Source organism: Mobula birostris, chromosome 8 (genome assembly GCF_030028105.1).
Source record: "Mobula birostris isolate sMobBir1 chromosome 8, sMobBir1.hap1, whole genome shotgun sequence".
NCBI lineage: Eukaryota > Metazoa > Chordata > Chondrichthyes > Myliobatiformes > Myliobatidae > Mobula > Mobula birostris.
The window spans coordinates 149659402-149683888 of NC_092377.1; the positions used below are offsets into that span (position 1 = coordinate 149659402).

At 42.3% G+C, this 24487-nt stretch overlaps 1 protein-coding gene across 2 annotated transcripts in view; it reads left to right on the forward strand.

Annotated features, from left to right (window-relative positions):
• The window catches only part of LOC140201834 (rho GTPase-activating protein 25-like), a 100534-nt gene that overhangs the window by 15829 nt on the left and 60218 nt on the right, over positions 1 to 24487 (forward strand). For both annotated transcript variants that reach the window (XM_072266543.1, XM_072266542.1), the window contains exons 2-3: positions 22724 to 22917; positions 23183 to 23270. In XM_072266543.1, the coding sequence (XP_072122644.1) occupies positions 22724 to 22917; positions 23183 to 23270 (282 nt within the window). The remainder of the gene's footprint in view (positions 1 to 22723; positions 22918 to 23182; positions 23271 to 24487) is intronic.

Sequence of the window (24487 nt, forward strand, 5' to 3'; positions counted from 1 at the left end):
TTCACCAACCGCAGCTTCACAGGAGAGTGGCAAAGAGAAAGCCACTGTTGAAAAACACGAATGAAATCTCGGCTAGGGCTTGCCAGAAGGCATGTGGGAGACTCTGAAGTCAGCTGGAAAAAGGTTCCAAAATTCCAAAATGAAACCAAAATTGAGCTTTTTGGCCATCAGACTAAACACTATGTTTGGTGTAAATCAAACACCGCACATCATCAAAAACACACCACCCCTACCATGAAGCAGTGGCTGCATCATACTGTGGGGATGCTTCACTGCAGCGAGCCTTGGAGGCTTGTGACGGGAGAGGGTAAAATGAATGCCGCATAATACAAGGAGATCCTGGAGGAAAGCCTGATGCAGTCTGCAAGAGAACTGTGACTTGGGAGAAGGTATGTTTTCCAGCAAGACAATGACCCAAAGCATAAAGCCAAAGCTACACAGGAACAGCTTAAAACAGCGAAGTTCTTCTCCTGACGTGGCCAAGTCAGAGTCCAGACCTCAATCCAACTGAGAATTTGTGGCTGGACTTGAAAAGGGCCATTCACTCATGATCCCCATGCAATCTGACAGAGCTTGAGCAGCTTTGTAAAGGATGAAACAAAATTGCAGTGTTCAGATGTGCAAAGCTGATAGAGCCCTATCCACACAGACTCAAGGCTGTAATTGCTGCCAAAGGTGCATCTACTAAATACTGACTTGAAGAGGGTGAGTCTGTGTAATCAATCAATTTTGCAATCAATTATTTTGTGTTTTATATTTGTAATTAACTTAGATCACTTTGTAGAGATCTGTTTTCACTTTGACATGAAAAAGTCTTTTTTCTGTTGATCAGAGTCAAAAAAAAGCCACATTAAATCCACTGCGATAAAACAATAAAACATGAAAAATTCCAAGAGGGGTGCATACTTTTTATAGGCACTGTAACCCATAATGATTTATTTAAAGGCACAAGAATGCTTAGTCAAACAATATATATAAAAGATTACTCAATTATTACTGAAATATTAAATACACAACTCCTCCCGGCTTAGCTATAAGCTCCAACTCAATGTAGTATGCATCTCTACACTGTAGGGGTAGAAGGGTGGGTTGGCAAGTTTGCAGACGACACAAAGGTTGGTGGTGTTGTAGATAGTGTAAAGGATTGTCAAAGATTGCAGAGAGACATTGATAGGTTGCAGAAGTGGGCTGAGAAGTGGCAGATGGTGTTCAACCTTGAGAAGTGTGAGGAGGTACACTTTGGAAGGACAAACTCCAAGGCAGAGTACAAAGTAAATGGCACGATACTTGGTAGTGTGGAGGAGCAGAGGGATCTGGGGGTACATGTCCACAGATCCCTGAAAGTTGCCTCACAGGTAGATAGGGTAGTTAAGAAAGCTTATGGGGTGTTAGCTTTCATAAGTCGAGGGATAGAGTTTAAGGGTCGCGAAGTAATGATGCAGCTCTATAAAACTCTGGTTAGGGCACACTTGGAGTACTGTGTCCAGTTCTGGTCGCCTCACTATAGGAAAGATGTGGAAGCATTGGAAAGGGTACAGAGGAGATTTACCAGGATGCTGCCTGGTTTAGAGAGTATGGTTTATGATCAGAGATTAAGGGAGCTAGGGCTTTACTCTTTGGAAAGAAGGAGGATGAGAGGAGACATGATAGAGGTATACAAGATATTAAGAGGAATAGATAGAGTGGATAGCCAGCGCCTCTTCCCCAGGGCACCACTGCTCAATACAAGAGGACATGGCTTTAAGGTAAGGGGTGGGAAGTTCAAGGGGGTTATTAGAGGAAGGTTTTTTACTCAGGGAGTGGTTGGTGCATGGAATACACTGCCTGAGTCGGTGGTGGCGGCAGACACATTCGTGAAACTTAAGAGACTACTGGACAGGTATATGGAGGAATTTAAGGTGGGGAGTTATATGGGAGGCAGGGTTTGAGGGTCGGCACAACAATGTGGGCCAAAGGGTCTGTACTGTGCTGTACTATTCTATGTTCTATGTTCTACTACATATATACACACTATATTTTATAATACAACTATTATATACAGACATCCATAGCATAGTAAGTTTTAAATTGTCCTGTTTATCCCTAAAGATTTAATCACTGTGAAGGATTTCTTACTCTTGCGGAAAACTGTGTTCCCTGACAAGGAGAATCACTCTGCGTGGCTAATGAAACTGATTGCTGTGAGAACATCTCAGGCTCTGAGGCCTTTTCCATGGTAGTTGTAGAAGTTAATTCTAACACTGCATTAAGTGGTTCTGACAGCGGTAACCACTCTTCTTCCACTTCCTTTTTCTTCTTCTAGTTTGAGCATCTAGATCTTGGGAAGGTACATTTAGTTCAATGGAGTATTTTCTTATGAATCCTTCTTTTGCTCCCTTTATGATCTGATCTCTCCTTTTGGTTTCCGCATCCACAGCATCAGCTGATAAATCCTCTGATTTTGTATCTTCATGATTCCTTTCTGTTTGGTCTTTGCATCTACTTTTACAAACAACCTTTTGTCTCCCACTTGAAATTCATGCAATAACCTTAATGCATGCAGAATAAATTCTGGTTCTTTATACTCACAAGACCCAAATCCTTGCAACTTTTCTGAAGTTCCTTGAACTCTCTTCCAGCATAAAACCAAGCTATATTTCACAAATAACTTCCTGATTAACATACAAAAAACTTTCTCAGATAGGTTATCTACGAAAGCTGTTGTAGTCTGACCACTGCTTTCCTCACTTTCACGCTTCCTCTGAGCAGCATGGTCCTTCGTTGGTCCAATGTGCTTTCCAACCAGAGGCAAAGATGTTGTCACCAATGCCTGTTTGTCCTCTGTCGGGCAATGGTTCATGATGTTCTGCATGGAGACAGTTGTAGCAGCATCAAATACCTTTCTTAATTTACCTTCAGTTGGCCTCATTGCGGGGAACATGGCATGCAAATGGTGGATGGATTTCCAATCAAGTTGTGGTTGCCTCAGCCACTCACATCCCCACCATGCTAGTCCTCCTGTTTGTACCACATATAAGCTCAATGTGGCTTGTTGGTTGTTGTATTTCATTGTCATGAATGTCATTCCCACAGGAGTTATCTTTTCTCCAGTATAAGTTTTCAGTTGGATATCTTCAGGCTTCAGATTAAAATCTTTGAAATGCCATTCAAACTCATTTTGTGGTACGTCTGAAACAGCCAAACCAGTATCCAATTCCATTTTAATTAATTTGCCGTTCACTTCTGAGGTAAACCATATTGTTGGTCTATTGTTAGCTTTCACATTGTAAATCTCAAGGTTGCCCAGTCCTGTGTTACTCTCACCATTATCAGATTTTTCATCAACAACATGCAGATTAGTGCTCTTTCTGAAATTGCAAATTGACTTTTCGGCATTTTCTCTTCCCTAAGCAGTCCATTTATTTTTGTCTGCCCGAAATGTTCTTTGTATGTATCCTACTTTGTTGCATCTTCTGCACGCTTTCTTTGTCAAATTTAAACCTGCATTTGCTTGGTGTATGTGAGCCCCAGCCACTATGGTTAACATAATTTATTTTGCCAGACTGGTTTCTGTTTGGACACTGCAGTTTTGTTCACACTCACTTTTATTTCTGACAGCAGCTCAGTTGTATCTCTGTCTGCACTTTCCATTAGAACAGCAATTTCAACTGTTCTTTTGAATACAAGTTGTGCTTCAGTTGGGGGCCATTTTAGAATGCTTTCTTGTGAGATTGCACAAACTAAATAATGTCTTAGTCTATCATTAAGCCCGTTACTGAACTGACAATGCTCATACAATCTCTTCAGTTCAGCCACGTACACTGAAATGGACTCCCCTTCTTTTTGATTCCACTTATGAAACCCAAAGCACTCTGCAACCAAAAATGGCTTTGGTTCTAGATGTTCCTGCATTACTTTGACAATATCGACAAAGCTCATTTCTGCTGATATAGTTAGAGCAATCAAACTTAGAAGTTAACTGTATACCTTTAAACCCAATGCATTCAGCAAAATTGGTACTCGCTTTTCATTTGCTTCAAAGTACTGTTCCAATCGATCAGTACATATGAGCCTATTACCTGTTGTGTAATCAAACGTGTCAATCTTTCCGATATAGCCAGACAGTTCTACTCTTTATTTATGATTATTGATGATTATCACCCAGTACTCACTCTTCATGAACACTGAATTCTTCAGTTTACACCCTTTTTTTAACTCGATGTCTCTGCATGTGCTGTGCTGCATTTTTTACTCACCATATTTTTTTTAGTTTGAATGGCTCACTGCGTTTTAACAGGTTGGTAGCCATCTTGGGTGCATTTTAAAAAATACCTTGTCGCCAATGTTACGTTTTGTAACTTCAAAACATTAAACTCATCCAGAGGAAGAAACAGGAGTCTGAAATGTGGTCCTAACTTCATGTTTTCTTTAAGTAAGGAGTGCACATATCACATGGTATCATAATGACATATGCAATTCATGTATTTATACATGTAACCCGTAATGAATTATTTAAAGAAATAAGAATGCTTAATCATAACTACATACATACAAGGTTACTCAATCATTATTGAAATGTTAAATACACAACATAGGTCCTTCGAGCCTTTCGAGCCACATCACCCAGCAATTCCCCCAGTTTAATCCAAACCTAATCACGGGACAAGCAACACACACAAAATGCTGGAGGAATTCAGCAGGCCAGGCAGCATCTATGGAAAAGAGCACAGTTGAAATTTCGGGCTGAGATCCTTCAGCAGGACTAGAGAAAAAAAAGACGAGGAGTCAGGGTAAGCAGGTGGGGGGAGGGGGAGGGCGGAACACAAGGTGAGAGGTGAAACCGGGAGGTAGGGGAGTGGGAAGTTGACTGGTGAAAGGGGTACAGGGCTGGAGAAGGCAGAATCCAATAGAGGACAGAAAGCCATGGAAGAAAGTAAAGGAAGGAAGAGCACCAGAGAGAGACGATGGGCAGGCAGAGAGATAAGGTGAGAGGGAAAAGGGGATGGGAAATAGAGAAGAAGTGGGGGGGGGGGACATTACCGGAAGTTCAAGAAATCTACGTACATGCCATCAGGTTGGAGGCTACCCAAGTGGAATATAATGTATCGCTCACTCAGTTTGGAGGAGCAACACCTTATATTCCATCCGGGTAGCCTCCAACCTGATGACATGAACATCGACTTTTCGAACTTCCAGTAATGTCCCCCCCCCCCCACTTCTTCTCTATTTCCCATCCCCTTCTCCCTCTCTCACATTATCTCCCTGCCTGCCCATCGTCTCCCTCTGGTTCTCCTCCCTCTTTTTCTTTCTTCCATTGTCTTCACTCCTCTTCTATTAGATTTCCCCTTCTCCAGCCCTGTACCTCTTTCACCAATCAACTTCCCAGTTCTTTATTTCACCCCACCCCACCCCCTGGTTTCACCTCTCACCTTCTCCCTCCCCTCACCCCTCATGCTCTAATCCTGACTCATCTTTTTTTTCTCCAGTCCTGCTGAAGAGTCTCGGCCCAAAACATCTATTGTACTCCCTTCCACAGGTACTGCCTAGCCTGCTGAGTTCTTCCAGCATTTTGTGTGTGTTACTTGGATTTCCAGCACCTGCATATTTTCTCTTGTTTCTAATCATGGGACAATTTACAATGGCCAATTAATCCACTATCCAGTATGTCTTTGGACTGTGGGAGGAAACCCACGCTGTTATGGGCAGAGCATACAGGCAGTGGCAGGAATTGAACCAGGTTTGCCAAAAAACATTGTGCCCTGTTTGTCTACTTCTACAGGGCTTGCCCATGAGAAAAATGCTTTGGTGTGAGGGTGAAGCAAATGGCTTGCATTGCATCAGCTTCCTGGAATCAGATAGTGATACTCAGTGGCAGAAACTACTGATACTCCTTGCATCTGACTATAGTCTTCGCTGATGTGTACCAGTTGTGCAGGTGCAGAAAAGATGTGACCAGAAGAGGGTAGGTGGGGGTAGAAATTTTAAGAGCATATGTTTATTTAAAACTATGAAAGAAAATTTTAAAAAAGATTTAATTTATGTAATTTACTTCACAACTTTAGGAACTCTCAAAGTGCTATGAAGCCACTGATAGATAGATAGATACTTTATTGATCCCAAAGGAAATTATATTGTCACAGTAGTGTTACAAGTGCACAGGTATACAAATATTAAAAGAGAAGTAAGAAAAAATAAAAAACAAGTTACCTCAAACAGTCTAACAGGAGGGGATCATCACTCCCCCAGCTATAATGACTCATTATAGAGCCTAATGGCCGAGGGTATAAATGACCTCATATAGCGCTCTTTGGAGCAGCACAGTTGTCTTAGTCTATTACCAAAAGTGCTCCTCTGATCAGCAAAGTGGCATCCAGAATTGCTAGGATTGTCCAGGGTGTCCTTTGATCTACCACAGCCTCCAGTATGTCCAGTTTGATTCCTACAACAGAGCCAGCCTTTCTTATTAATTTTTTGAGCCTGTTGGCTTCACCTGTGTTGATGCTATTGCCCCAACACACCACCGCATAAAAGACTATACTGGTGACAACAGACTAGTAGAACATATGAAGGAGAGGCCTGCATACTCCAAAGGACCCATTCTCCTCAGAAAGTAGAGGTGACTCTGGCCCTTCTTGTACACAGCCTCTGTGTTGGTGCTCCACTCAAGTCTGTCAGGTGCACCTCCGGTACTTGTCGGTCCTCACCACATCCACGACCTCACCATCAATAGTAACAGGGAGCAGTGCAGGCTTAGTCTTCCTAAAGTCCATCACCATCTCCTTTGTCTTACCAATGTCGAGCTGCAGATGATTCAGCTTGCACCATTTGACAACGTCCTCCATCAGGGCTCTGTATTCATCCTCCCATCCTCCTTTTATACACCCAACTATTGCTGAGTCATCAGTGAATTTCTGCAGATGACATAATTCAGTGTTGCATCTAAAATCTGAGTTATTCAGAATAAACAAGAGGGGAGCCAATACAGTCCCCTGTGGGGCCCCAGTGCTGCTTATAGCCATGTCTGGCTACAGTTCTGAAGCTACACAAACTGTGGTCTGTCAGTCAGATAGTCCATTATCCAGGATACAGTGGAAGTATCAACCTGCATTGAATGGAGCTTCTCCTCCAGCTGTATGGCATTGAAGGCACTTGAGAAATCAAAAAAACATGATCCACACAGTGCTGTCCTGCTTATCCAAATGGCAGTAGGCTTGGTTCAACAAGTTGTTGACAGTATTGTCGACTCCAATGTGCTCCTGGTGGGCAAACTGCAGGGGATCAAGAGCTGATCTGACCAGGGGTCAAAGCTGAGCCAGGACTATCCTCTCTAGGGTCTTCATGATGTGTGAGGTCAGGGCCACTGGGCAATAGTCATTCAAGACTTTTGGTTGGTCCTTCATGGGTACTGGGGCTACACATTATGCCATGTCACATTTGTAAATCAGGAAACACGACAGCTAAGTTCCTCAAATTAAAGTTCCATGGACAGAAATGTAATGATCACATTACCTGCTTCAGGTGTTGGTTAAAATACATGTTGACCACTACAGCAGCATCGAACTCCCCTGCTCTTCCTTAAAATTGTTCTGCAGAAATATTCCTGCCATCTGAGAAGCAGACAGGGCCCAAGTCTGTCGTCTCATTCAAAGAATACTTGCAACAATGCAAAGTACCTCCAGAATTTGTTCTGGATGATTGATTTAAAGTCACTGAAATGGGGCTTAAACTTAGAACTTTCTGATTTCAAGCTAAGAGTGCTACTAACATTATTATTATGTCACTTCCTTGTTCTGGCTTCTCATTTCCTGTCCAATTGCTTGGACATTATTGAGATATGATTTGATAAGGCTTTAATACAAATGTAACTTCTGATTAGAATTTAACCCAAGATCAGTGAGTTGAGGCTCTGTGTCACAAACTGACCCTTTTACATCACAGGCTCATAAGATCCCAAAATTAATTCAAAGCAATGAAAATATTTGGTACATTTATCCAAGTTCTGTACCTTTGCGCAATCATAAACCGGACTGAATAAATGCAGAGGAGCACTTGGATTACTGAATGAGTATCCTAAAGGAGTAGTCTTTCAATGCTCTTCATTTTCACTATTTCTGATTTATATTTCTCAAGTTCAGTAATGAGTTCGGAAAACAGGAACATGACAAACCCTGAAATCCCCAGACATATCTCATGATGTATTAGTTAGTAACAGATAACTTGTTACTAAAGTTTATCAACATGACTTGGTTCCATATTCCTTAGTAATGTTGTTTAATAAAAGCTAATGGTCACATTTTCGGTATTTAATATTTCCATCCCCCTAACCTCCACTCACAGCCTCAATGAGAGGAATAATGAGTTCATGGACTGCTCAGAAATGTGATGGCAGAGGAGAGGAAGCTAATTCTAAATCATTGGGTGTCAGTCTTCAGACACCTGTACCTCCTCCCTGATGACAGTAATTAGAAGAAAACATGTTCTAGATCGTGCGATCCACCTTCTTGAGGAACTACTCCTTGAAAATGTCCTCAAAGGTGGGGAGTTTACTGCCTGTGATGGAGCGAGCTGATTCTACAATCCTCTGCAATCTCTTGCAATTCTGTGCATTGGAGGCTCCATACCAGGCTTTTATGCAACCAATCAGAATACTCGCCACCAAGCATGTATAGAAGTCTGTAAGAGTCTTTGTAATATATCGAATCTTCTCCAACTCCTAATGAAGTAAAACTGCTGGTGTGCCTTCTTCATGATTGCATCAACATAATTGTATAAGGGCTAAGAGTGTTGTAAAAGCAAGCCTGAAGGCTTTGTGTGTCAATGCAAGGAGCATTCATAACAAGGTGGATGAACTGAATGTGCAGATCGTTCGGAGAAGAGGAGAAGGAGGGCTCCAAAACATCTTACTCGAAGAACCAAAGAGCATTGAGGATCCACAACATCAGGAAGTTCCCCAACCATATCGCAGCCACCACCCTGCGACCAGACATTGTCCTAGTGTCTGAGTCTACTAAGCAAGTGGTGCTGCTGGAGCTGACAGTCCCATGGGAAGATAGCTTGGAGGAGGCCTTTGAAAAGAAGCTCTCCAAGTACGCAGGACCGGTCAGCAACTGTCAGCAGGCTGGATGGAGAGCGAGGTGTCTCCCAGTGGAGGTTGATTGTAGAGGATTTGCAGCCTGTTCCTTAGCTAGAGCTTTCAGCATTTTGGGCCTAGAGGGAGAGAGGAAGAGGACAGCCATCCGCAGTACCACCGATGCAGCAGAGAGGGCATCAAGATGGCTGTGGCTCAAAAGAGGGGAGCCATGGAGTCATAAGTAGCTAGCCATCTGGACACAAGCTGGGGTCTGATCAGCCCCGGCTGGGTCACCTGGAGGAGGTTGTATGATAAAGGAACAGCAGTTATAATGGGTGACTTCAATCTACGTATAGATTGGGTGAACCAAATTGGTAAGGGTGCTGAGGAAGAGGATTTCTTGGAATGTATGCGGGATGGTTTTCTGAACCAACATGTCGAGGAACCAACTAGAGAGCAGGCCATTCTAGACTGGGTATTGAGCAATGAGTAAGGGTTAGTTAGCAATCTTGTCGTGCGAGGCCCCTTGTGTAAGAGTGACCATAATATGATGGAATTCTTCATTAAGATGGAGAGTGATATAGTTAATTCAGTAACAAAGGTTCTGAACTTAAAGAAGGGTAACTTTGAAGGTATGAGACGTGAATTAGCTAGGATAGACAGGTAAATGATACTTAAAGGGTTGACGGTGGATATGCAATGGCAAGCATTTAAAGATCGCATGCATGAACTACAACAATTATTCATCCCAGTTTGGCAAAAGAATAAACCAGGGAAGGTTGTGCACCCGTGGCTGACAAGGGAAATTAGGGATAGTATCAATTCCAAAGAAGAAACATACAAATTAGCCAGAAAAAGTGGCACACCTGAGGACTGGGAGAAATTCAGAATCCAGCAGAGGAGGACAAAGGGCTTAATTAGGAAAGGGAAAAAAGATTACGAGAGAAAGCTGGCAGGGAACATAAAAACTGACTGTAAAAGCTTTTATAGATATGTGAAATGAAAAAGATTGGTTAAGACAAATATAGGTCCCTTACAGTCAGAAAAAGGTGAATTGATCATGGGGAACAAGGGGGACATGGCAGACCAATTGAATAACTACTTTGGTTCTGTCTTCACTAAGGTGGACAAAAATAATCTTCTGGAAATAGTAGGGGACCAAGGGTCTAGTGAGATGGAGGAACTGAGGGAAATACATGTTAGTAGGGAAGTGGTGTTAGGTAAATTGAAGGGATTAAAGGCAGATAAATCCCTAGGGCCAGATGGTCTGCATCCCAGAGTGCTTAAGGAAGTAACCCACAAAATAGTGGATGCATTAGTGATAGTTTTTCAAAACTCTTTAGATTCTGGATTAGTTCCTGAGGATTGGAAGGTGGCTAATGTAACCCTGCTTTCTAAAAAAGGAGGGAGAGAGAAACTGGGGAATTATAGACCGGTAAGCTTGACATCGGTGGTGGGGAAAATGCTAGAGTCAGTTATCAAAGATGTGACAACAGCTCATTTGGAAAGTGGTGAAATCAGCGGACAAAGTCGGCATGGATTTGTGAAAGGAAAATCATGTCTGATGAATCTCATAGAATTTTTTGAGGATGTAACTAGTAGAGTGGATCGGGGAGAACCAGTGGATGTGGTATATTTGGATTTTCAAAAGGCTTTTGACAAGGTCCCACACAGGAGATTAGTGTGCAAACTTAAAGCACACAGTATTGTGGGTATGGTATTGATGTGGATAGAGAATTGGTTGGCAGACAGGAAGCAAAGAGTGGGAATAAACGGGACCTTTTCAGAATGGCAGGCAGTGACTAGTGGGGTACCGCAAGGCTCAGTGCTGGGACCCCAGTTGTTTACAATATATATTAATGACTTAGACGAGGGAATTAAATGCAGCATCTCCCAAGTTTGTGGATGACACGAAGCTGGGCGGCAGTGTTAGATGTGAGGAGGATGCTAAGAGGATGCAGGGTGACTTGGATAGGTTAGGTGAGCGGGCAAATTCATGGCAGGTGCAACTTTAATGTGGATAAATATGAGGTTATCCACTTTGGTGGCAAAAACAGGAAAACAGATTATTATCTGAATGGTGGCCGATTAGGAAAAGGGGAGGTGCAATGAGACCTGGGTATCATTGTGCACCAGTCATTGAAAGTGGGCATGCAGGTACAGCAGGTGGTGAAAAAAGCAAATGGTATGCTGGCATTCATAACAAAAGGATTCGAGTACAGGAGCAGGAAGGTACTACTGCAGTTGTATAAGGCCTTGGTGAGATAACACCTGGAGTATTGTGTGCAGTTTTGGTCCCCTATCTGAGGAAAGACATTCTTGCCATAGAGGGAGTACAAAGAAGGTTCACCAGATTGATTCCTGGGATGGCAGGACTTTCATACTATGAAAGACTGAATCAACTAGGCTTATACTTGTTGGAATTTAGAAGTTTGATGGGGGATCTTATTGAAACGTATAAAATCCTAAAGGGATTGGATAGGCTAGATGCAGGAAGATTGGTCCCAATGTTGGGGAAGTCCAGAACGAGGAGTCACAGTTTGAGGATAAAGGGGAAGCCTTTTAGGACCGAGATGAGGAAAAACTTCTTCACACAGAGAGTGGTGAATCTGTGGAATTCTCTGCCACAGGAAACAGTTGAGGCCGGTTCAGTTAAGAGGGAGTTAGATATGGCCCTTATGGCTAAAGGGATCAGGGGGTATGGAGAGAAGGCAGGTACAGGGTTCTGAGTTGGATGATCAGCCATGATCATACCGAATGGCGGTGCAGGCTCGAAGAGCCGAATGGCCTTCTCCTGCACCTATTTTCTATGTTTCTATGTTTCTATCAATGTCTTTGAGCCCAGAACAGATCTTCTGAGATGTTGACACCCAGGAATTGAAACTGCTGACCATTTCCTCCGCTGACCCCTCAGTGAGCATTGGTGTCAAATCTACAGTCACTTCCTTGGCCTTGCTGACATTGAATGTGAGGCTGTCATTGTGACATCACTCAGCCAGCTAACCTACCTCACTCCTGTAAGCCGCCTCATCATTATCTGAGATTCGACCAACAACAATAGCATTGGTAAATTTATAGATGGTGCTTAAGCTGCGCTTAACCACATAGTCAAGAGTGTAGAGACAGTAGAGCAGTGGGCTAAGCATGCAAAGCTTAGGTACAGTTGCATTGAAAGTTAGTGAAGAGAAGATGAGACTGTGATGCAGAAAGAACTCAAGAAAGTGATCCTATTGTATGTCACACCCCATTGACCAGAAAGGAAGCATACAGAGTATGCTTCTCAGTACTTTCTTCACAATGTTAAGTTCATTTTATCTGTCACTGAATGTGGTTTTGGAACTGAGTTTACTTTACCACCACTTATGGGGTAGATCAACTGCATTTAACACAGTTCCGGTTAGTGCATGGGGGTGGTAGTAGGATCTGGTGGTTAGGTCTCTGAACAAGTAACCCAGGGCCCTGAACTAGCTGTGCAAATATGAGCAAATGCACAGAGCTAACATGGCAGCTATGGAATTTAAAGTCAGATAAAAATAACAAATCATTTATTTAAAAAACTTATGGTGTTCATAAAACTAGTGAATAGTTCTACAAATCCAAGCAATTTATGTATGTCCTTCTTGGAAATAAATCTCATATCCTTACTTGGTTCAGCCTATACTGAACTCCGGAATTGCCGCTTTAGTGCACTCTAACTTTATCTAGTAAGCCACACATTATAACACAATGGTAGCTGAAAATCGTTCCTTCTCAAGAAATGTGCAACAGCTACTGGCCTTGCCAGTAATATTCGTGTATGAAAAAAAAATTAATTATATACAAAGGGCAATCAGATTTTAGGAGACTGTACTCAATTTGATTTTCACTGTGATGACAATTAATTAATTGGAGGACAACCTTTTAGTGGCTTTGAGTATATCTAGAGTTAGACACAAGTTTTATTGGCATAAATCATAATGGAATAAATGCTTTTAGTGACTGCAGGAAGGACTAACTATATGAAAGGTTTGATATATTGAGGAGTTTACTGGTGAAGGGTTGAGAACCAACAAAAAGTTTTAAGATGATTGGCAAAAAAAGGACATGAGAATTTTATTTATGCACTGTGTGGTCGTATCTAGAATGCACTGACAGGTTTGTTGAGGTTATTCACAGCTTCTGATAGGGAAGTTGATCAGAATTTGAAAGAGAAAGGATTACTGGGAGTGAGGGAACAGAGTATGACTAGCTGTATTGGAACTGTTTCACATTCCCTATTGACAGTGAAGGAACCTAATTCAGTCTACAAAAGTTCACAAAACAATCCCATTCCCCATTCATCCCTATGAAACTTCCTGGCTGGAGTGTTCAGTGATATCTTTAACCTCTTGCTTTAGCAGTTTGAAGTGCTTCAAACAGGCTTCAATCATACTGGTGGTCTAGATGAACGTGGTAACCTGCCTCAATGACTATCATTAATAGCACTTACATCCACTGCGATGGAATGCTTTAAGAGATTGGTGATGAAATATATTAACTCCTGCCTGAGGAGTGACTTGGATCTGTTCCAATTTGCCTAACGTCACAACAGGTCAACAGCAGACGCCATTTTATTGGATTTTCACCCAAACCTGCAAACAGCTGGAAAGTGAAGATGCAGACATCACGAGAAAATCTGCAGATACTGGAAATTCAAGCAACATACACAAAAAAATTGCTGGTAAATGCAGCAGACCAGGCAGTATCTATAGGAAGAAGTACAGTTGACGTTTCGGGCCGAGACCCTTCGTCAGGACTAACCGAGGGTCTCGACCCAAAACGTCGGCTGTACCTCTTCCTATAGATGCTGCCTGGCCTGCTGCATTCACCAGCAGTTTTTGTGTGTGATGCAGACATCACAATGCTTTTCGTTGACTACAGCTCTGCATTCCACACTATTGTCCCCTCAAAACTAATCAATGAGTCCAAGACCTAGGCCAAGATCTCCTTGTGCAACTGGATCCTCGATTTTCTCACCAGGCGGTTCAAATTTGCAACATCTCCTCCACAACCTCCATCAACACAGGTGCATCACAAGGCCGTCTGCTTAGTCCCCTGGCCTATTCACTTTATACGTATGACCGTGAGGCTAAGCACAGCTCCAATGCCATTTTGCCGTTTTCTGATGACACCACTGTTGTTGGCTGAATCAAAGGCGGTGATGAATCAGCACATAGGAGGAAGATTGAAATCTGGCTGAATGGTCCCAGAACGACAAACTCTCACTCAAGGTCAGCAAAAACCAAACAGTTGATTATTGACTATGAGAGGAGGGAAACCGGTAGTCCATGAGCCAGTCCTTGTCAGGGGATCAGAGGTGGAGAGGGTCAGCAACTTTAAATACATTGGTGTTATAATTTCAGAGAATTTGTCCTGGGTCCAGCACATAGTGCCATTACAAAGAAGACATGGCGGGAGGAGAAGATCGTGGCGCGATGCAGTGCGCGCAGCTCTCTGGTGAAATGACATCGTATCTGTTAAATAGGGGCCATGGACAATTCTGATTTGATGGAGACAGACGTGAGAGCACGGAGGAATGTCTGGATTAATTTCTGAAATGCCCGGTTTGCTGCCACTGCTACTGTGCGATCGAGAATCTCCGGAGGGAAGGCCCCAAAATCCCTGGCTTTGCCTGCTGCTGGCTACTGAGGCTGGAGTCGAAGCGTTTGGCAGAGATGATGCTCGGTACTCGGTGTCGGAGGGCTGATCGGAGCTCGAAGTTTACGGACGACTCAGAAATGGGCTGCGGTCGGGCGTGGCAGGGAGAGTTTTCTTCCTTCTCCCGTCTGCATGAGATGTGGGACTTTCAAGAGACTTTGAACTTCTTTGCTGTGCCATGGCCTATTCTTCATCAGGTTATGGTATTGTTGCACTGTTGTAACTATATGTTATAATTATGTGGTTTTTGTTAGTTTTTCAGTCTTGATCGGTCCTGTGTTTGCTGTGATATCACACCAGAGGAATACCGTATTATTTCTTAATGCATGCATTACTAAATGACAATAAAAGAGGACTGCGTGTCCTCATAATCTAATCTAATCTTATCTGACATGTCAGCACCTCTACTTTCTTAGAAGTTTGCGAAGACTCTGCATGTCACCTAAAACTTTGTCAAACTTCTTTAGATACACGGTGGAGAGTATAGTGATTGGTTGCATCACGGCCTGGTATAGAAACAACAATGCCCTTAAACAGTAGTAAATGCAGCCCAATCTGTCATGGGCAAAACCCTCCCCACCATTGAGCATACCTACAAAGAGTGCTGTCGCAGAAAAGCAGCATCTATCATCAAGAATCCCCACCATCCAGGCTATGCGCTTCTTGCAGGTGCCATCAGGAAGGAGGTACTGGAGTCTCAGGATCCACACCACCAGGTTCAGGAACAGTTATTACCCCTTAAGCATCAGGCTCTTGAACCAAAGGGGAAAACTTCATTCAGCTTCAGTCACCCCAACACAGAACTGTTCCCACAATCAATGGACAATACTTTCAAGGACTCTTCTCAATGTTCTCCATATTTATTACATGTCAGGTCAGGGCCTTGCCTTGCCACTGGTACCACGTAGCCCAGTACGACCTGTCTCTGGTCGGGTTGTTGGCGACTCAACCGGCACACCCCCTGCTGCACTTCGGTTAACCAGAGAGGAGGGTGTGTAGGCACACAGCAGGACTGAAAACAAAACCTGTCAAAGGGCGGATGCACTCTTTGTGAGTCAACGGCCACCTACTGTCTGTGTGAGGAGTGGCGCACCACATAGTCTTTCGTTTCGCGCCTTGTAAGGCATAAATGTGCCCGACGCCGGCCCCCTAGGCCTCAGTCAATGTAGTAGTAGAATTTATTATAGTTATTTTGTATTTTTGCTTTTGTATTTAAACAGTTTGTTGCCTTCTGCGCTTTTGTCATTTATCCACCTTGTTGGGTGTGTTTTTTCATTGATCCTATTGTGTTCCTTTGTACTTATTGTAAGAAAATGAATCTCAGGGCAGTGTATGGTGACATATATGTACTTTGAAAATAAATTTACTTTGAATTTTGAACCTCTAATTTCCTCTGTAGCCTGGTCTCCCCACATTTACCAACACATTAAGGTCAATTTTCAGTTTCTCTTTAACCTACCAACTTACAGGTCTTGAGGGTGTGAAGGAAACTGGAACAGCTCAGTTCAAAGCTCATACGGTCATGGGGGCACTCTGCATTGGATAGGCTTGTGGAACAGACTTAATGGGCTGAATAGCCTCATTTTGTTACTACATCTTATGCTCCATCTTATGGATGGCACTGGAGGTTAGGATTGGACCTGGATCACTAGTGCTCAGAAGGTCCCCCATCTATGCTATTTCTATTCTAAGAATCAATCAACTAGGCTTGCCTTTTGGCACTGTAAGTATAGACCAGGGATTCTCAACCTGGAGTCCATAGACCCCTAGTTTAATGGTAAGGCTCCATGGAATAAAATAGGTTGGGGACAGATAGCATGAGATATGTTCTTTTCAGAGAGTTGGGCGAAAGTGAATTGGGTAACTGGCCAGAGGACTGAGTTGAGGCTAGGGTACTGAGCTCATTTAGGAATCAACAGTTATGGCTAGTCAGTGGACATGGAATTCTGAAAGCACGAGTTCAAATGGTTAATTTTATTAGATAAGCATTTATAACACAGATAAAATTAATTACATAACCATGCATATGGTCCCGGTGCAGATCGATGGGAGTAGGCAGTTTAAATTGCTTTTGGTATGGACTAGATGGGCTGAAGGGCCAGTTTCTGAGCTGTACTTTTCTATGTCTCTCTGATTTTGACCAGGAAAACCGTCCTTGAAGTACTGAACAGGAATTATATCACTGACTGATCTGCAAAAGCTGACTCAAGTGGTAGAATTAAAGGAGCAGATTAAATGAATAGAGAAAGGCTATGAGATTTACTGAAGGAGTTCCAGAACTGGCTTGCAGCTCCAGTGAAGGGCCAGATGAAAATCACGGATGCATAAGAGGTGCAATCATTAACTCATTTGTCATTCCAGATTTAGAACAAGGATTGTTTGGAATTAAAAGGGTGACTTGGGGTATGTTTCCTTTTTTTTCCCCATGTTTAAGCACATCAATTTCCTGTCAGTGCAATGATAGTGTAGGCATCTGGACGACTCATTTCTATTTTAAGCAACCACTTCCTGCATTTGGGACTGCTTACAGCTTTCACAGATCAATTATATGTTCAACTGTTTAAGTATATTACTGTAAACAGAACTGATCAGAGTGCAAAGACAAAGCACTGGCCTTCCAGAAAACTGGCCTAAAGACTGGTCTGTGGTAAAAGGTCGTGCATCTTTCAAAACAGCCCTCAACCATGAATAAAGGAAACCAGTAATTTGGTGTCTAATGAACTAAAACGCTAGTACTGATTATGCCCTGACCCTACTCATCAACAAAATTCATACAACACACACAAAACATGCTGGTGAACGCAGCAGGCCAGGCAGCATCTATAGGAAGAGGTACAGACGACGTTTCGGGCCGAGACTCATCCGCAGATTTCCTCGTGTTTGCGTTTTTAAACAAAATTTGTATTTCTTTTCCACACTGATTTTCAGAAATACCTTTCCTATGTATTATTTATTGAATGTAGAAGAATTGAATTCCATGTGGGTGCAGTTCTATACTCAGAATGCAAGAGTGCCAAGGGTTAGCTTTCTGGCTTTTCTCCATCTCAGTACAATAGACGATCAACCCTGTGCATGTTATGACTTAGAGGTTGCTTGTAGCTTGAATGTACTGTATATAACAACTTTAACACAGAATAACATCTCTGTGTTTCACAGGAAGATTATCTATCTAAGTTTAACAATCAATCACCTAAGAACACGTTAGTGATGCTTGGCCAAGGAGGTGGATTTTTCAAAGTTATTTTTCAGGAAAGGGCAACATTTATTATTCATCCCTAATTCCCCTGAGTAGCTTGCTATGCCACTGCAGAGTCAATGCAGTGAGTCTAGAGTTAACAAGATTAGTCAAGAATTACAAAAGTTGACGGATTTCCTTCCGTTGAGAATATTAGTGAACCAAGATTTTTTTTATAGTCGGTCCAGTACTTTTGTAACTCATGTCAATTTATTTCAATGCCAGCTTATTTATTGAATTTACATTCCAGCTATAATGCTGGGATTTAAGTTCAGGATGATTTATTTAGGCCTCTTTATTGTAAGTCATTGCGTTGCACAGGACAGAAACAGTCACCTTGTTCCATCATGTCTATGCTTACCTTTTTGTCTATCTACACCAAACCCATTGACCTTCACTAGGTCTATATCTACTGTGCCTTGCCTATTTAAGTTTCCTCCACACATCCCCAATTGACTTCCCAAAATGCATCAAATCCTACTTGTTGGAATTAAATTGCTTCTGCCAACTTTCTGTCTGACATATATCCTGACATGGATTTCACTTCGCAACTGTCTTCGCTTAACACACCCATACTAATTTTCTTATTATCCACAGACTTACTAATCATACCTCCTACATTCACATTCAACTTGATTACATCACAAACAACAATAGTCCCAGCCAGACTAATTGTGTATCTAATTAGCCAAGTCATTTTGGTTCCCAAGTGCCTAAACTTTCTGGACCAGTCTACCATGCAGACCTTAACAAATGCCTTATTAAAGTTCATATAGCCAACAACTACTGCCTTACTTTCATCAATCTTCTTAGCCAATTTTCTTAAAGACTGGATTGCCATAATACTATAGTTTAAGAAAAGAAGAAGTCAGTGTGAGGCGGAAGGAAGAGTCAGAGAGGTTTTGGATAGAAGGCCAGAATTTAATGCCCATATATTCAAGAGGCCAAGATGTAAGGAGTGCAGAGTTCTTGAAGAAACTACCTTGCAAAGAAACAACCACGTTAAAGATATATAAAGCCATTTTTGTTACTTATGTTTGATTGCCCAGAAGAAGGTAGTGGAGACCCACATTCTTAAGGTATTGCAGTTCTTCTGGTGAGGATAATCTCACAGTCTTGACACTCCAATGGGCCTTTTGCTCCTGATGTTCTTAATTGTCGGTGCCTTAGGGTTAGAAAGTGCTGTTCAGGAAGCTTCGATAAATTTCAGGAACATACCTTGTGGATGGTGCATTCTGAAGCTATGGGTCATGTATTTATTTTTCAACATCTTGGTATTGCTGCAACATAACTATTCTTGGGAAAGAGCTGGGAAATCTCTTCTTGAGTCACATCAGTCCTTTAGGTGAAAGTGCTCCCAGGATACTGCTAGAATTTCCATCTTTCATGGTGATGAAAGAATGGTGACATGTTTGCAAGTCAGAATAAAATCACATCAAAGTGGAACATAACTTGCTAATGTTCCTGTGCATTAACTGCCATTGACCTTCTTGCTGTTCATATTGGTTCATTACTGTCACGTGTATTGAGATACAGTAAAAAGCTTTGATCTGCTTGCCAGTCAGATATAAGTACGTTGAGGTAGCAAAAAGAAAAACAAAATTCAGAATATCGTGTTACGCATACAGAGCAAGTACAGTCAGGCAGACAAGTAACGTGAAAGGGCCTTGATGAGGTAGATGAGGAGATCAAGAGTTCATTTTTAGCACATGAAATGTCCATTCAAGAGTCTTATAACAGAGTCATAAAAGCTGTCCTTGAGTCTACTGTTAGAGGCTACAGAGGGAAGAGAAGGTCAGAGTATCCTGGATGAGTAACTGCTGTATATTTTATAGATGGTATACTGCAGCTACAGTGTGCCACTGGTGAAGGGAACTGATGTTCCAGGTGCTGGATTGTGTGCCAATCAAGAGGACTGCTTCATTTTGGATGGTGCCAAACTTCTTTAGATTTGTCTGGGTTGCACTCATCCAGATAAGAGGAGAGTCCATCACATTCCTGACTTGGGGTGTCAGAACGTGAACTGCTTGTGACAGCTTGGGTTGAGTTGATTGACTTCCAGGAACAACGAACTTTCTTTGTTCAAGATACAATTCTCACCATTAGGGTACTTTTCCCTTGATGCCCATAACTTTGGCTTTACTGGAACTCCTTGATGACACACTTGATCAAATACTGCCTTTTTAAAATTTATTTAATGAGATATAACGTGGAATATGCTCTTCTGCCCCTTTGAGCCGTGCTGTCCAGCAATCCCTGGATTTAATCCTGGCCTAAATTAAACCTAATCATAGGACAAATTACAATGACCAATTAGCCGACAAACTGGTACCTCTTTGGATTGTGGGAAGAAACTGGAGCACCCGGAGGAAACCCATACGGTCTCGAGGAGAACATGTAAAATCCTTATGGGCAGCGGTGGAAATCGAACCTGGTTCACTGGTACTGGTACTGTAAACATTGTGCTAACTACTGTACTATGCTACTGTGCCTTGATGTCAAAGACAGTAACTCTCATCTCACATCTGGAATTCAGCTTTGTGATCCAAGTTTGAATCAAGGCAAGTTCTGAGTGGGTGGTAGTATAACTCAAAATGAGCGTCACTGAAAAAGTTGAGTTCTGACAACCGTGTACCTGGTCTAGCTAAGTTTATAGTCAACTGTAACTCCCAGGATATTAATGGTGGAGGATGTGGCAATGGTATTATCATTAAAAGCAAAGGTTGGTATTCAGACTCTCTTGCTGGAATGATATTGGACAGATAATATATAGGCATCCGTTAGTCTCTTGAGACCATGGATTTGCACCTTGGAAGGTTTCCAGGGCGCAGGCCTGGGCAAGGTTGTAATGAAAGACCAGCAGTTGCCCATGCTGCAAGTCTCCCCTCTCCACGCCGCCAATGTTGTCCAAGGAAAGGGCATTAGGACCCATACAGCTTGGCACCGGTGTCGTCACAGAGCAATGTGTGGTTAAGTGCCTTACCCAAGGACACAACATACTGTCTCAGCCAAGGCTTGAACTAGTGACCTTCAGATCACTAGACGAACGCCTTAACCACTTGGCCACTTATCTTGGAGAGATAAGTGATGTGTTTTGTAGATGGTGGAAAGATTTCAGGGCGCCAAGTAATGTACAATGTGACAAGAATACACATAGATTAAATGTTAGCTGTCCTGTGCTGGCACCAGTGGGATCAGCAGTTGGTCTGCCGCCTGTCTTCAGGAGAGAGAGAGATAAGGAAAACAATGGAGCAGCATTTGGAGATGTTAATGAAGGGACGGGAGAGAGTAACGGAAGGAGAGCTGTCAAAGATCGGCTCCCCCTTTGAACCCTGAACTGTTTGAAGTGATGGACAGGCGATACCCCAGCAGGGGGATAAAAAGGTTCGCTAAGGCAAGACACACACACGACACCCTGAGGTAACGAGACCCTGGAAGCAGTGCGTCTCTCACAAGCCGGTGGGAAGTTTTTGGACGGCTGATCGCGGGATCAAGCCATAGACGCTCAGGGTGGAAAAGCACGATCGGCGGGAACCTGGTGTGTGTCCACACTTGCCTGGGTGCCAGGTTCACCGCAGAGAAACGATCGTATCGGGAAACGGAGGGGTCACGGTCGGTGACCTCAGATGACATCACAAAGGACTCGCCCGAAAGCTGACTGCAAAGGTCTGTGTGGAAGCCGTTTTGAATATTCATTTGTTTTGCTCTCTCTCTCCTTCCCCCCACTGTCCATCACCATGGCAGCGATTACTGCGAACTGAACTGAACTAAATTGAACTGAACTTTGCGTCACTTTGAAACTGGTCATTTACCCCTAGACAACGATAGAGCTTGATTGATCCTGTTATCTTACTGATTGATCCTGTTATCTTAATTCTGTGTACATGTATGTTTATCATTGCTGAACTGTTGCATTCATTATCCTTTTGATTAGAGTACTGTGTTGCTTGTTTCTTTAATAAAACTTCCTTAGTTCTAGTAATCCAGACTCCAACTGAGTGATCCATTTCTGCTGGTTTGGCAACCCCGTTACGGGGTATGTAACAACAAGCTAATATAGAAATGCGGAGTATACCATTTTGTTTTTCAATGACAAGTTTGTTATAAGTACAATTTATGTGAGCCTTTAAAAGGCACACAACAGGATCTCAAATGCAGAGTACTTCTCTGGTTACATAAAACATAAAATGGCCAATAATATCTCTGTTTTGACTGCTATTTCTCAGTTAACTCTCCTACGATGGTGCAATGCACTGTCTGACACATTTCCTTTCAGATGCACTGTTGCAAAATGTCATCTACTCTGTTAAGCGGGTGGAAAAGGTTACACTGTACTATTTTAGAGGCACTGTTTATGGTGTTCCTTTTGTTCAATCTTACTGAACTGGATTAGTCATTATTACCTTAGTGTCAACGAGCTGCAGAATTCAAATACACTGGTTAGTTTCCTAATGACAACTCTTCAGAAGTTCTTTAGTATCTTCAGTAACTGTTTTATTTGGTCTGAGATGCTGGTAGAAGACAGAACATAGCACAGTACAAGCTCTTCAGCCCACAATTTTGCACTAACCTATATAAACCTCCTCAATTTTGCCCTTCACTCCTACACAGCCCATAATCCTCCATTTTTCTTACATCATTGTGCCTATTTAAGAGACTTTCAAAAGTTCCTACAATGACCCTGGGCAGTACAGTCCAGGCACCCTCCACTCTGTTAAAAAAAAAACATATAAGAAAAAACATGTCTTTCTTTTTGTTTGTAGGCCGTTCTAAGAGTGTGATGCCAGGAGAACACAGCTCAAATCGACCTTCATCTCCCAATATGCTGGAGCGTCCTGTCAAGTCAGGCTGGTTGAAGAAGAAGAGGTCTTTAGTGAAGCAGTGGCAATCTCGTTGGTTTGTTCTTCGAGGATCTTACCTGAGTTACTACAAGGAGGAGGAAGACGGGAAACCACAGGTAACCTAATGTTAATTGTTGGTAATAAATGGTTTCAAATAAACGTTGAAAAAGTAAATCTACACAAATGCTGTGAAACCACGTAAACCCAGATTAACATTGTTGATGGCAATCCTTTGTCAACAAAATGGTATTTATAAGGCATATCACTACTTTGCATATCATGGCCTTCGTAATGCACTATTCTTTATAAACGCAACCTGTCATTACGTTTAATTAAAAGGCCTCATTATAACAATAGCTCTTACATCTGTATTACCTACAGGGCTGCATTGTTCTTCAGGACTGCAAGGTTAATGAACATCCTGCAAACCCAGAAGATCCAGGAAAGTACCTCTTTGAAATTGTTCCAGGTAGGTCTCACTGTTTAACCCAGAGTGGATTGGGAAATCCAGAAAGGCTCCCAACTTAAAAGCTCGACTATGTCAAGATATTTCACTGGGGATAAAATTTGAAAGATACAATTGAAAAACTTCATCCCTGGGTCACAAGAGGAAGAAAGTTAGTTCGGGTAATGATTGTTTTTGTACAAAACCTCTACTGAAAGCACCTGTATGTTTGACGTGCCTTGGTTATCATGATACCAGTAGCTAACCTTCCTTGCTTTCAAATTCACCATGGCACTGATTTAATTTCCAATATGAAATCTGGAATTGTTGTTGATCTGTCTCAAAAATGCTGTGCATCCATCATGCACCACAGCAACAGTGAGGACCAAGTTATGAGCTAATTGATCCCTTCACTTCCCTCTAATTCTTAGTGGGTTCCTATTCCAAAAAGGGAATCTGTGAAAATGGTCATGTCAACTGCTATGGTAGCACAGCGGTTAACATGACATTATTACAGCTTGGCTGATGGAGCTTGGAGTTCAATTCCGGCATCCTCTGTAAGCAAGTTTGTACATTTCTTCTTGTATGCTTGTGGGTTTCCTCCACGTGCTCTGGTTTCCTTCTGTAGTCCAAAGTCTACAGATTAGTAGGATGATTGGTCATTTTAAATTATTCTGTGATTAGGCTAGGATTAAATCAGTAGTTTGCTGGGCGGCACAGCTCAGTGAGCTGGACGGCCTTGTTCTATGCTGTATCTCTAAATAAATTAAAACAAAATATTTGGTTCCTCAGTGACTTACTGAATACTTGGAAGCCAAGAAAATTGGTTCTCTAGCAGGAGGAATATGAGAAGGGAAGTGGAAAAAAAGCAGGTGTTACATGCTCATGGTTGCCTGAGGAGATGTCATGAGAAGGGGAGAAGACTTTGGTGAAATGGAAGAAGAAATCAAAGCAGTGGAAATAGGATTCCCCAGAATGTTGTAAAAATTGTGGGTGGAAAGATCTAGATCATATTGGGTGTATCAGACATTGCAGAGGATTCTCCATTGAATGTGAAAAATGAGACCAACAGGAGAGCGGTTGACGTCTAAAGCACAGATGCCCCTGAGGGTCTTGTCAAATATGGTTGAAGAAAACTCATGAGTTGAGGATGAGGTAACCATATTTTAAGTTCCAATGTGGACAGTTGGATCATTAGTTTAGATATAATAGGGAAGAAGAAGCAGGGAGAATGGAATGGA